This window comes from Balaenoptera borealis (genome assembly GCF_965194805.1).
Source record: "Balaenoptera borealis genome assembly, chromosome: 10".
NCBI lineage: Eukaryota > Metazoa > Chordata > Mammalia > Artiodactyla > Balaenopteridae > Balaenoptera > Balaenoptera borealis.
The window spans coordinates 105398649-105413316 of NC_138874.1; the positions used below are offsets into that span (position 1 = coordinate 105398649).

Genomic DNA, 14668 nt, shown 5'->3' on the forward strand with positions numbered 1-14668 from the left:
CACTCCAATTGGCCTGGCCTGGGCACTAGTCCTTTTGGGTTCTGCATTGAATTTCTGTGTTCGTTCATTAAAAAACCCCCCAAAATCCTTCATTAAAAAGCCCCAAATGGTTGGAGGTCGGGCCAGATGTGGAAGGACTGCTAAAGGGTGTGAGGTTTCTTTCTGGGGTGATGAAAGCGTCCTGGAGTTAAATCGTGGTGATGGTTGCACAGCCCTGTGAATATACTAAAAACCAGTGAACCGTGCACTTTAAAACGGTGAATTGTATGGTTCGTGGATTATGCCGCAAAACCAAACCAAACCGGGCCCCCAACAACGAATCATTCAGTGAAGGAGGAAAGATTCTGGGAGGTAAACTAAGGCTAGTTCTTAGCAGGAATTTCGCTCTGGACTTCCTGGCCATGGAGAGAACAGAGGAAACCCAAAGGCTCTCAAAGGTTCTAAGGAGAGCTCACCACTTTGCAGGAGGGGTGGACGTTTTCTGTCCTCGAGTTAGCGAATAGCAGCTTTGCAAAAGATGAGGAGACATTCTTCGTGTCTCGGTGCTGGTACCGGCGGATGACACCCTGGGAGCTGTTTGTCTCGGGCTCTTTCCCGCTGGGCCTGTGCTGATCAGCGTCTTCAGGTCTCCACAGGAGGCTCCCTGTGTCGGTGGCGCGTGGCTGTGAGTGGAGCTCCCATGTTGGCTTTGCACGTGCTCCTGGGCAGAGATGCTTTCCTGGTGTTTCTGTTTTCTCCACTTAACTGACTTATCACCCTAATTGAACGCGTCCTGGCCATGTGCAGGGCTCTTCAGCTGCTTTGCCCTATTCTTCTCCAGACACAGCCCGAGGCTTTCTGTAGAAAGTCTTTCACGTCAGTCAGGGACCCAGGCCATCCGGGTTAGATAGCAGGCCGCAGGCTGCCTAGATTTCATCAGGAGGTCCTCTTGTGGGGCTTATCACCCCGGCCAGATGTTCCCCCGACCCTGTACCTTTCCACCAGTGAGATGGCTCCTTCCTTGTCTCAGAGCTAGACTTGGGTTTCCTTAAGAGAATCAGATTTCTGTTCCCGTTTGCAGTGTCATCTCCAGTGAGGGGAAGCTCTCCTCTTAGGTGGGCCTCGCCACCTCTCGGCCCCCTCTCCTGAGCCCCTCAGGCCCCTCCGAGCCTGGGTGAGAAGGCCCCTGGGTGGGCCTGTCCCCGAGGCGAGGACCCAGCTCTAGGAGGTGGCACAGGACTTCCCCGGAGGCCCGGGCAGCTCAGCCCCTCCCTGTGTGAGCTCTCTCCAGCCCAGTGTGGAAATGGAAGCCGTTCTACCTTTTGCTTCTCTGATTGTTTCTGGAGAAAGACCGTAAGATTTGAAGTCAAAGCAAAACAATCTTAGGAGCTGCGTAGGGGACGCATGATTGTTCTTGTTGAACGCAGTGTTTTGGGCCATCATTTTGGGGGAGGTAAAGACGCAGCCCATCCCTGCTCCAGGGGGCTCCCTTGCAAGCCCGTCCCTCAAACCCCTTGTGCTGCCACTTGGGCGTGGCCCTGGCTTTGGGTTGGTGGAGAGAGAATCATCATGGCATCTCTTTACCTCAGTCCTGGGTCAGATGACCTCTCCCTGACACCCTGAGGCTTAGGGAATCAAAAAGTTGATGTTCATGGTGAGGGCTATGACCCCAAAAGGGAAGCACAGGCTCTGAGGAGCAGGCCCCAGACAAGGGTGGAAACAGACTTTTTCTTCTGGTTCTTTAACGAGGTGTGGTGGTGCAGTGTGGGATGGAGGGAAGGACACTGGCCTGCTGGTGGGGGACCATACTGCTCCCAGCCAGCTGTGACCCCAGGCATGTCCCGTGCCAGCCTAGCTGGGTGGCAAAGACAAGATGATGGCCAGCCTCCTGTGGTTCTGGGATGTGATGACTTCAACCTTCCGAGCCTCCCTCTGGGGAGTCCAGATGGGACCCCTGCCCCATTCTGGTTCCTAGCTGAGTCCTTGGGGACGACAGGGATGGGTCACCCGGAGCTCGGAAGAAGCCCAAGGCCTCATTCTCATGGTCACTTTGGGGCTGCGTGTCCAGGATGAGCTCTCTGTGGACTTTGTGATGGTCCAGGCCTCTCCCTTGAGTGCAGGTCAAGCCTGTGGTCAAGGCCAGACTTTCCATAAAGGCACTAGGGGCAGGTGGGTGGTCCCTCTTGGTTAAACTTTCTTGTATGAGCGGAGGCGAGGGAGCAGGCACCGGCACCCCAGGGGAAGAGAAGGGGCTCGCGCGTGGTCCAGCCCCAGTCAACACTTCTCATGCGGCTGGGGAAAGGCCTAGAGAGAAGTCTCGCTGTGTTTGCCGGTGATAACAAATTTGGGAGGGATAAAGATGTCCAATTAGTCGCAGATTCAAAAAAATCTCCACAGGCACAAATGAAGGCCTGAGAGGAACCTGGGGGGATCCTGTGGTGAGAGTGTGAAGCCCTGCCCAAGGCTGGAAAGCACCCCAGGAAGGCGAGGTCGGGGGCCTGGAGGAAGCGCAGGTCTGTGCGCGGCAAGCCGGGTGAGCGCATGCGCCGCTGGGGCTCCAGAGACTCGTCGCTGTGCGGCTGCCCCAGAGGGGCGTGGCCGAGGGGCGTGGCCGAGGGGCCAGACCTTGGAAGAGGCTCGTAGGATTCCTTCAGCCCTTCTATTTTTCCTCAGATGCTAGTGGTCCTGTGCTGTGTGTCCGTCGTGGGCTGGGGCAGTTCTGGGAACCAGGTTTCGAGGTCGAGAATGTGAACGTGTACAGAGGGGCCGCCGTAGGCGCCCTGCCTCTGGGGAACAACCCAGAGCCTGAGGCCGTGTTTCGTCGCGAAAGCCGAGCGGCGGGAGGGTTGCCTCTCACTCTCCCCACGCGCTGGCGGCGGGGCTGGGGGAGGGGGTTGAAGCCAGCTTCTCTTGGCTCTGGAATGTGAACCAGGGCCGGCGGGTGGAGGTGGTGGGAGGCTTGGGGCTTGGTGTTAGGATGCGGCCCTGTAGGAGGAGGAGGCGCCCCTGAAGCGCCGTCTGGAGGAGTCGTGGGCTCCCGGCCCCAGGTTTCCCAGCAGAGCTGGATGACCCCCTCCTGGGACCCCGTTCCTCCCCGAGGCACACTGAGGTTTCTTTGAGTTCCGAGAGGCAGGTTCTGTGGATTGTGTGCGGGGGTGGAGGTCCTGGCGAGGCAGACGATGCTGAGGCTGTGTCAGAACAGGAAAAGGGAATTTGGAACCTGGGGTCCGAAGAGTGCATGGCCCCGTCCGCAGCTTGGAAGTCAAGAAAGGAGGACTCTCGGCTCCCGACCACACCCTGTCTGTTACCCCATGGAGTAAGCCCGTGCTGGACCAACGGGGGTGCCTTCAAGGGACGGCCTTGGGTACTTCCAGCTCTGTGAAGTGAACGTCCTCACGCAGGGTCTTTCCTCTAAATGGTCAGCGTGTTCTGGGCGCCTCCCGTGTGCCACCGTGGAGTTGGGCTGCGGGGAGACCCATGAAGTGGTCCCTGCCCGCAGGCGCTTACTGCAGTTTGGGGAAGGTCAGCAGGCTGGGGTGAGTGGTGAGTGAGGTGGGGTTTGTATGGAGTGACAGGGCACAGGGATCAGGCTGGGAGGGCTGGTGCCACAGCCCTTATTGCACACGTTGCCGTGTGATCTTCAGAGCCTCCCCGTGAGGTGTGTGCAGTAGGAGCTGTCACCGTCTCTTGGGCTCTAAGAGGTTCAAGTGACCCACTTAATTAAGCCTTGGGTGGTAAGTTTCCAGCTGAAATGAACACCTTGTTTCATGCCTCCTAATCCCATGCTTTGGGCTTGAGAATGGTGAAGTGGGTGTTTGCTGTCTGAGAGTACAGTTGACCCTTGAACAACTCGGGGGTTAGAGGCGCAGACCCTCTGCACGGATCAAAACCCTCTGTAACTTATAGTCGGCCCTCCGTGTCTGTGGTTCCTCTGTAGCTGCTGTTCACGTCTGTGGATTCAACCAACCATGGGGCATGTAATACTGTAGTGTTTACTATCGGAAAAAAATCTGTGTACAAATGAACCTGTGCAGTTCAAACTCATGTTGTTCAAGGGTCAACTGTATCTGCTGTCCATGGAAAATAACATATGCTGGCTTCTGAGTCACATGTGTGAGCTCAGCACCCCACTCGCTTCAGAAAGATGTAGCTTGTCTGGGGCTTCCCCTGAGCTGGTCTGCATCCCTGCTTTGAAGCTTGGGCTTCAGAGATGGTTTCCATGCTTCACTCTGGGAGTCAGGAGTCACCAGCAAGCCATTCTGGCCACAAAAAATGACCACGGAGACATTTACTTATTTATTTTTCTGGCATGGAAAGATGTTCATGAAGGTTATTGAGAAAAGCAGGATGTAGAACCATAGGTATAATCCCATATTTTTTTGAAAGCAAAAAGCCTAAATCCTGTGTACACACATTTATTTATGTATGTAAAACTTACCAGGGAAAACTGTGGTGATTATATGAGTGAAGGGGTGTGGGATAATTTTAATGTTTTTTTGCCCTCATCTTAATGTTCCTCGATTTTGTCAATGCCCATGTCTTTCTCCTGTCGTACAAATCATGAACGGGGGGTGGGGAACAGAAGCAGATGCCCATTGCTCACTGCCCATGCCGGGAGCTGTCAGTGTCGTCTCCGGGTAAAGCTCGCCACCAGGCAGAGGTGGAGGCGAGATGAAGCTGATGATAGAGGGAGGAATCTCATTTCTGGAGCGTCTCGGCAGCTTTGGGCGGCCGGATAAGCGGCGTGGGGCCCAGACGGGCTGTGGCAGCAGCCGGATATTAGCTGCTTGGGTGCAGGCCCCAGGGCTTCATTTCATCAGCTCTAATCACCAGCGTGGTGTCTCACAGTGATTAGTTTTTCTCACATGTGACTGATATCAGTACCGATAAGGTGTCCTTTTCATACATTTGCAGGCGTTGCTTTCTTACCAGCTAGTATTTCTTATCTCCTTGGAACCAATATTTTTGGGATCCTTGCGCACAAGATGGGGAGGTAAGATGAAATGAGACAACACTCACTCTGCTATAATAATGTAGTTCTTTAAAAAATAATTCCAAGTGTTTCTGCCTTCACGATTACAACTTACTCTTTTGATTTCCATTGAAAACTTGGATGGGGGAGGAAATCATGTATTGATGGTGCTTTTTTGTTTTTTGACAGGTGGCTTTGTGCTCTTCTAGGAATGATAATTGTCGGAATCAGCATTTTATGTGTGAGTGAAAGATGACATTTGGCAAGTGGAAATAATCTGTGAATGAAACTTTTGCTTTGGGCAGAAATCACCAAGAAATATTTTATAGCAGTTTGAAGTTTGTTGACATTGAGTTTTATTACATCTTCCATTTTCTTCTCATCATTTTTTATCATCTTAAAAATTTTGGACAAGACTCTCCAAAGGGTTTATTTTCACTTCATGTTGGTTGGAAATTATTTAGAATGTTTTATTACATAGTTTTTATTTCACTTTGTAGCCCGCTCCCCAACATCTTAAACATTGGCGTGTCTTAAACACTTTAGGGCAGGTAGCCAGAAACAATAGCAAGATGTTTTTCTAGAATAAAACATCTTCTACTAAAGGCCAATATCTATCCCAAATGAGACCTTATGGTTCTTTTCAAAAATGGTGTATGGACGAGGCTGAACTTTCACATATGGCAGTGAACTAGCTTTTCGTGGTGGTCACAAAACCCATTTCAACTCCGAATATTAGAGATTTGGAGGGTCTACTTCTGCCCAGACCTCATCCTGCTTCTTCTCCTACTTCCTCCAGGAGGGAACACGCATAACAGGCCAAAGAAAGCATATCTTTAAGACTTTCCAAGATGATTTAGAGTTGGATAGCATGTTATTTTATTTATTTAATTTTAATAAATTTATTTATTTTATTTTATTTATTTTTGGCTGTGTTGGGTCTTCGTTGCTGCGCACGGGCTTTCTCTAGTTGTGGCGAGTGGGAACTACTCTTCATTGCGGTGCTCGGGCATCTCATTGCGGTGGCTTCTCTTGTGACGGAGCACGGGCTCTAGGCGCGTGGGCTTCAGTAGTTGTGGCATGCGGGCTCAGTAGTTGTGGCTTGCGGGCTCTAGAGCGCAGGGTCAGTAGTTGTGGTACACGGGCTTAGTTGTTTTGTGGCATGTGGGATGTTCCCGGACCAGGACTCGAACCCCTGTCTCCTGCATTGGCAGGCAGATACTTAACCACGGTGCTGCCAGGGAAGCCCCAGCATGTTATTTTAGCATAACATTTATTTCCTCTTACAGATTCCTCTTGCAAAAAACATTTATGGACTCATAGCTCCCAACTTTGGAGTTGGTTTTGCAATTGGTAAGTCACACGAGTCTTTTACCTAAATTTAAAACTTTGTTTTCCCATTACTAAGACAGAGTTCCTCTTACTTGGGCAGACTATAGCTACTCAATCTAAAATATCTAGAACTTTGACAGGAGGCTGTGGGCAGCTTAGCTCATGTACGGCTTGTAGATCGTCCATAGAAAGGTACCGGCTTCCATGTACTAGTCATTTATTTCCTGAAAACCGGTCTTATAAAAAGCCTGCTATTTACAGAAGCAAAGCGACACTCCACTGCTGAGCTTGGGCAAACAGGAGAACTGCTTCCTCAGAATCCATTTGTTTGGGCTCATATCTGTGCACAGACCTTCTCATATGAGGCTGGGGGACAAAGAGACTTCACATGTTATGTTTTGTATAAGGTTTGGTACAGAAAAGGTAGACTGATGTATTGATGACCAGCTGTACTGCAGGAATTTTCACAGGCAAAGAGGTTGAGTCTTTGCAGTAATGTGAGGAACAGTAAGTAATATGTTAGGGAAAAACCTTGTTAATATTTTGGATAAATAGCATATGCTTGTTTCTCATTTATAATATACACATTGATCATGATAAAAAGAAAGGTAAATCTGTCACAGGGTAAAGGCAGGAGTTGACTCTTTGGTACAGTAGAAAGGGTGGAGCCTTTGTGGACCCCTTAGACCAGGTTAGGTTCTCCTAGCTTGTATGTATACGTATACATAACCTCTCACAGTGCCTTTATAGCCTCAATCACAGTCGTAATTATTTATTTATTTATTATAAATTTAATTATTTATTTATTATTTTGGGCTGTGTTGCGTCTTCGTTTCTGTGCGAGGGCTTTCTCCAGTTGCGGTGAGCGGGGGCCACTCTTCATCGCGGTGCGCGGGCCTCTCTTGTTGCGGAGCACAGGCTCCAGACGCGCAGGCTCAGTAATTGTGGCTCACGGGCCCAGTTGCTCTGCGGCATGTGGGATCTTCCCAGACCAGGGCTCGAACCCGTGTCCCCTGCTTTGGCAGGCAGATTCTCAACCACTGCGCCACCAGGGAAGCCCCACAGTCGTAATTTATTTTCCAACTCTTTGTTCGTTTTGTTCTCCCCTGTGTCCCAGCAACTTGCACATGTTAGGTGATCAGCAAATACTAGTTGAATGAAAGAAGTGTCCCTTACCCTCCTGCCCCTGGTGGGTGTTCGGGTACGGGGTCTATCGTTTGAACGCCCTGCTGGGCGTGTTCACAGCCATCACCTCATTCAGCCAGTCATTGTCATCTCCCTTTTATCCATGGGGAGACTGATGTTCAGAGAGAGAAGGCATGACAGCGCTCACCCAGCCAGGGATTTGGACCCAGAACTCTGAATATATGTGTTTTTTCTTTATGCTTCCTGTCCCCGACTATTCAAGAGACCAGAGATTCTAATACAGGTCTTGGAGGTGGTGGTGGCGGTTTTGGTTTTTTAGCCAAGTAAATGAGCAAAACTCTTTCGATTTTAATTTCCTGAGTAGGGCAGGATGATCCCTCAGACTCCTTCCTGTTCTGGTTCCTTCTGATTCTCCCTAATACTTTCCAACTTTAACTCTCATAATCTAAGTGTGAGGCCACAGTGTGGATGGGGAGGGAGCTGGGGGAGGGAGCTGAGTGAGGCATGTAGGTTTGCCCACTCTTTGAGGGCAAAGGACTAGTGGACCAGAAAATAGTGAATCAGGAAAACACCCACAGGAAGCAGGCTTGGGGTCCACACAACCAGTAACCAGCATCCCTCTGGATCTGAAGAACGGCAGGTGAGTCACCAGAGGACTGGGTGCTGTCCACCAGACAGTGGAGGACAAGGTGAGGCAAGGTGGAGAACAGCAAATGGTGGTCTGGGTTCCAGTCTCAGCCTCAAGCACCTTCAATCTGTCTTCAGCCAAAGGTATGTTGTAGGGAGTTTGCCTCAAGGCTTGCAGGTAGCAGTGAGAAATCTTGGCAGGGTCGTGAGTTTAGGACACAGTCCCTGACATTCAGTTCATTATTGGTTTCCATCAGTTTTCTATAGACTGTGTTCCCTGATTGTCCACAGGCATGGTGGATTCGTCAATGATGCCCATCATGGGCTACCTGGTTGACCTGCGGCACGTGTCCGTCTATGGGAGTGTGTATGCCATTGCCGATGTAGCATTTTGTATGGGATATGCTATAGGTAAGGACATTGGCTTTCAAAACAACCTTTTTTCTCAGTGCATGATTGATAATGCCTACTGAAAATTATTTAAACCTTTGCATCTTTCTGCCTACAAGACATTTAGAGAGAGCTTTATCTAATTCTCTGTTTCCTGAAAGGTCCTTCCGCTGGTGGGGCTATCGCAAAGGCAATTGGATTTCCATGGCTCATGACAATTATTGGAATAATTGATATTCTTTTTGCTCCTCTCTGCTTTTTTCTCCGAAGTCCACCTGCCAAAGAAGAAAAAATGGTAAGCAAATTTTAGGATGCAATGAAGTATTTCTTGATAATTTTATCATCTCCTGGATAGTGTCTTATGGCTTAGTTCTAAAATATATTTCTGCTCCTTTTGAACAGAACTCCCCAAGTGTAAATGGTAAGAGTTCCTTTTTAGTTTATACCACATAGGGCAGCTACTTGTTTTACTGTATCAAGCATTATGTTTATATATTTGAAGAATGAAACTATTTTTGTACATAGATTAGCAGTCAATATAGCTCTTTTCATCAACCAAATATAAACAGGGATTGTTCAATTTAATTTTCTAAGGTTCTTGAAAATCTTGAAGATAACGTTTTTGCCTCTTGTGCTTACTTCTAAGATCAGCCAGTTTTGGTCCTGTTTGCTTTTCTCCTAACCCTTACAGCTTTCAGTAATAGTGTCTTAGTCCTTACTGCATAAGATTCTGGAGATGGTTTTAATGTAGGTAACAGACGCTTATGGAAAAATATTGTTTATGCACCTTTGGGCACATGTTAGCACGTATGTATAACGTTTAAGTTCATAATTTCATGACCAGAATCATAGCTATAGGCAAGATGTAGTATTGAGTGTTAAGTGTTCCTCTTCTGAATAAATTCATACTTATTGATTCTAATTTGAATTTTGAAATGCATTGGTCATTTTACCCTTTCTGATAAGCATTCATACCTGGTTTGGTGCTGCTGCTGATTTTTTTTAAACATCAAATGGTGATAGACACTCGTCTAGTTGAAAGATGAGGGCCTTAGGTTAAAGATGAATGAGAGAAACAAGGCTGGGGGAGATGGTATTTGGCGTTTAGGAATGGGTGTGAGGTTCCCTTGTTGCTGTTCTCTAGGGAGTACGTCAGAAGTTCTGTCTGATGTTTGACCTGAAATGGGTTTTAAGGCTTTGGCATTTCTTGACTGCCCTTTTATATGATTATCCCTAAAGAGTGGATTTAAAGAGAGACACAGACCCTGAAGTTAGGTTGTGTGCAGTCTTTGTTTTGGGCACTTTTTGTATTTATTAATATGTGCAGTATATTTAAAACATATGTCCAGCACTGAGCACTGGTCTTGTGCCCTTTACTCTATAGGATTGAAGTAGGTGATTTTGAATTACTCACGAGCCATTTGACTCTTCCTCTTTGCCTATGCTTGCCAGCTCCGAACAGCCACAGCCATAGCACTATGTCACATCTCTCTCGGGGCACTTCCTGTTTTCCAGCCTGGTTGTCTAAGTTGCCTGTCTACCTTTGTTTGTCCGACCCCAGCACAGTACCTTGGCCCCAATCAGGGTCAGAAAATTCTCTGTGCAACCACAGAAAACAATACTTGTCCTGTTGCCACCGTATCAATCTGATTAAGGCTGAATGAAGATTACTCCCAACCCTATTTGACCAAAAAAAAAAAAAAAATCACCTACAAATGCTTCTGTCATCCAGGAGACTGTTTAAGACTCAGGAGACAGCGCAGGGCCAGCATGGGCAGCCCTGGAGCCGAGCTGTCTGTCCCACGGGAAGACGATAGCCTCGACCTCACAGAGTGGTTGTGAGGATTAAATGAAAGAATACTAGTGGAATGCGACCCTGGAGTCTGCACACAGTAAATGCTCAATAAGTTGTCACGCGTTCCCATCTCACCCCACTCTCCTTTCTTGCTCTCACCTAACCCTGACTTACTCTGTCAGCCCAGCAGTACCCCAGTTTCCTCCCTCTCTTCCTCTCTGAGATGAGAGCCTCCTTTTACTCTCAGAGCCCAGGGCTGCCCAGTGGGCTTCCCTCGCCGAGCAGCAGACGTTAGTGGCTGTTGTGTTATCCGTTCGTTGGCAGCAGCGTGAGGGCTTATCTGAGGTCTTGGAGGAAGTGGATGAGGTCAGGGGATCGGGGGGTGGGGGTGAGCTTGTCCTGCCAGCTCCCACTCTGGGGTCCCCATGTGATGGGCGGAAGTCAGGCCTCAGTGCCTCCTCCCACATTTAAACTAAGGCTTTAGTTCATTTAAAAAGAAAAGTGCTGAAGGAAGTGGAAGAGACAATTCTGAAAGGCAAAGCAATAAGAATGACAGGCTTCCAGAAGCCACTTCCACTGTAAAATGTCAAAATCCTTAATAAGTGCCTGGCAAGATGAATCATTAAAAACTTGAGAGAATGCGCATCTGCCTGCCCATAATTGATGCCCGTAATTGAATGCATCGTGTCAGACGCCATTTGACTGGCATAATGGCAGCACGCGAAGGTGGCAGCCAATAGCTGCCACCTACTCACTGTGCAGGCAGAGCAGGAAGGAACCAGGTGGAAACCAATAGCGCCGGATGATGAGGGGAGCGAGGGCAGGAAGCAGTGAGTGCCGTGGAGGAGGGACGATCGATTACTGCCCACTTGAGAAAATCCAACACAGACAAGTGCTGGCATTCAGGATCAGCAGTTACCAAACGCAGGGGACGTGAGAGCCAGAGAAGGTACACAAACCTTAGCAACTCATTCTTTCATTAGGAAGCATTCTGATTAAGTGGTGTTTGGGCTTCAGCTAGAAATAGAAAATTCGAGTGCTGTTTTATGGACCCTAAGTCATCCAGTCATGAAGCAGTTTGTGAGCACTTGAGTTTTTCTTCCATTTGGTTTATTGGATTTCTGCTTTTTTTTCTTTTTTTAAATAATCAGTGTTATCAATACAGGCAGAGAAAAAAGCCTGTTACTCCAGTTCCTCTGCAAGTATAAGAAACACCAACTCTGTCATTTAGGAAACTGTGTTCCAGTTATAAGACAATTGCTTACAGCCTCTAACTGTCAGAATACCCAGTGAGGAGGAAAGCTGTGTTCTGGAATGGAGTTTTATTTTTTCAGGTTGAATTATTTTTAAAGATAGGGCACATTTCTTAGGTCTTACTCTTGAAGTTTCTAATTGTTGCCCAGACAGGAAAGTAGGTGGTTTGAGGACTGCAGCTTTCTTTCACTGGGTGACCCTGATGCAAAACCATCACTTTTTTTTTTTTTTTTAAAGATGTGGTAAATAAATCTTTTCTAGCACATAGGCCTGGTATCTGTCAAAGTCTTGAAGCCTGGAACTCTTACATTTTAATGCTTTTACTTTTTCACTGTCCCAGCTTTGTATTTGTGTTATTTTTACACTTCACTTGGTCCAGCATGTTTTTACCAGTTTGGAAATCCTGCCTCTCCTGTGTCTGATATGAAACCAGGCATTTGGTAGGACCAGGGCTCAACTCTCAGGAACCAGGCGTTGCCCTGAGTTCAGATGAAAATGCCCTCCCCCTTTTTTTTTTTTTTTTTTTTTACTTTTTCTTCAGTCCAGAGTCAAACACACCTTTTTCCACACAGCAGTGCATGGAGCACTGCTCTGATTACCAGGCTGCTCCCCGGGCCACTCTGCACACGTCCCCCGCGCACTTGACTTAACCCACTTGATCTTGTTCATGCCCCTCTTTTCGTGGCACTTTTGGACTATTAGATGCCATCTGGCTTAATCATGTACAACTTAAAAAAAAACAACAACTATGGCACAATAAATCTTTCAAAAGAGGTTCAGAAGCCAGTAAGCTAGGTTTTAAAAGCTACAGATGATCTTTTAAGAAAGAAAACTTCTTAACCTGATATAGGTAGTGTCAACAAATGCAGTTTGGTTAATTGATAAATTCTATTTAAGTCGATATGATGCCAAATAACTGGTCTGACTGAACTTCTTCCCTTGCAATGCAGTTTTTTAATTGAGTCTGTATTAACGTACCCAGTGCTAGGTTCCAGAGGTCCTTAAGTCTACATGTACCTACCGTTAGGTATAATGGTGGACAACCAAGGGATAGAAGGCAATTGTGATAAGGTAGAATGATGGCCATCCTTTCCAAGCCTGCCTCGCCACCCGTGGGCCTGGGGTCAAGGCCCCTGCCTGGCATTTGGGGCCCTGCAGTCTGGCCCCGGTTGGGCTTTCCCGTGAACGTCTCCCTGTGCCTCATCATCAGATCGGGGGTGGGGGTGGGGTTGGCGGGGAGGCAGGCTGTTTTACTTAATGTCTCGTTTGGTAAATAACCTCTGCCGTGCTCGTTCCCAACTCCCTCGCTGTGAAAATCCTTTCCATCATTCAAGCTTCAAGTCCACCCCTATCGCTTCCACGTTGCTTTCCCTGAGCACTTAACCCACAGTGAGCGCTCCGCCTGCAAACCCTATGGAACCTGTCACTCGTGTGCAGTGAGGTACCTAAGTTGCTGGTAGAGGACCTTAAGGGCACTGACACACATCTGGTAGGTGCCCAGTAAGCTGTTGTCAGCCATGTGACCCTACTGTGCCCTAGAAAATGCCACATAAGTCGGGCGGTGTTTCTCGCAGCACGTTTCTCACCCTCATGTGAGGGTAGGGACGGGGGATTTCATTTTTAACCTGCCCCCTCAAGTGATTCTTGGGCACATTTCTTTGAGGATCACCAATCTAGAGAGGCAAGACATCGAGCTCTTTGGTGGCTAGACCTTTTGTGTTACGAGCACACACCCACGTGGGGAGAATGGTCCTGGTATACAGTGTCTGTTGCCTCAATTACTTATTTTTAGAAATTGAGCTCTGTATGAAGTCCGTGTATCAATTCACTTGGCAAGAAGCATAATGAAAAAAATAGAGTTAAATTTGCAGCTGACAATTTGAGCTGGCAGCCTAACTTAGAGGGTCCTGGAAGTCCTTATCTTAACATGCCACACAGCAGATCATTTTAGCATTTCTTGGGAAATGATAAATGGGTTAAGCACTTGAGTGGAGACATAGCAGCTTATCACATCTGTGGGGCAAGAACTGGGAGGAGTAGCTAACAAGCGCCAAGATAGGTTGCAATAGGCCAACAGAAGATAAATTTTAATCCAGATAAGTGCTGCCATTTAGATTTTCAAACTGCACAGAAAGGCACTGGAGGGAATAGTGTACATGGAGGAAAACTCTGAAAGACGTTCTTTTTTTTTTTTTTTTTAAAGGTATAAGTACTTTTTTTTTTTTTTTTTAAAGGAACTCCTTTATTTATTTATTTAGTTTTGGCTGTATTGGGTCTTCGTTTCTGTGCGAGGGCTTTCTCTAGTTGTGGCAAGTGGGGGCCACTCTTCATCGCGGTGCGCGGGCCTCTCACTATCGCGGCCTCTCTTGTTGCGGAGCACAGGCTCCAGACGCGCAGGCTCAGTAATTGTGGCTCACGGGCCTAGTTGCTCCGCGGCATGTGGGATCTTCCCAGACCAGGGCTCGAACCCGTGTCCCCTGCATTGGCAGGTTCTCAACCACTGCGCCACCAGGGAAGCCCGTGAAAGACATTCTTGATGAGAGAATTCATTTCAGTTGCACCTGATGTCGTGCTCTACACTCCTGCTGTCCTGTGGGGCATCGCCAGAGCAGACTTTGGCATAGGCTGCCTGGGCTCGTATCTGCCCCATTTGGCTGTACATCCCTTGGTCAAGTTCTTTAACCTTTGTGCCTACACGGAGGGTTATCAAACTACCACATAGGTTATTGTGAAGTTGAAGTATTGCATTGAAAATGCTTAGCACAGTCCTGGCGTGATAAACCCCAGCTGTGCACTCAGACTACGTGCTTGGTCTGTACACTTTCGTGAAGAATGATGACTGCAGTGCTTATCAACTGAGGATGTTTATCAGTTGAGGATCAGTTGACCTTTAAAAAAGTTTTCAGTAACAATAAGGGAGTGCATGAGATTTTTATGTACATGAGAGGAATGTATTTTTTAAAATACACTTGAGCAAGAGGCCAGCCAGGATTTGGGGAGAGGTCCTCCTGAAATGCCATTTTTAAAAAGATAAGGGCCCTGTGACGTTTAGTCTAGGGAAATCTAAGGGGCCATGGCCGTGGTCTTAAAATATTGTAAGGGCAGGCTGTGAAGACGGCTGGAGTCAGAACTTGATCCACAAATAGAAACATGGAGACAGGTTTAGTCCAGCC

At 47.8% G+C, this 14668-nt stretch overlaps 1 protein-coding gene across 1 annotated transcript in view; it reads left to right on the top strand.

The window, feature by feature from the left end:
- SLC18A2 (solute carrier family 18 member A2) overlaps positions 1 to 14668 on the top strand; it is a 39745-nt gene that overhangs the window by 19131 nt on the left and 5946 nt on the right. Inside the window, exons 11-15 of the mRNA XM_082407257.1 lie at positions 4894 to 4972; positions 5141 to 5192; positions 6241 to 6304; positions 8348 to 8467; positions 8608 to 8741. Of these exons, the coding sequence (XP_082263383.1) occupies positions 4894 to 4972; positions 5141 to 5192; positions 6241 to 6304; positions 8348 to 8467; positions 8608 to 8741 (449 nt within the window). The remainder of the gene's footprint in view (positions 1 to 4893; positions 4973 to 5140; positions 5193 to 6240; positions 6305 to 8347; positions 8468 to 8607; positions 8742 to 14668) is intronic.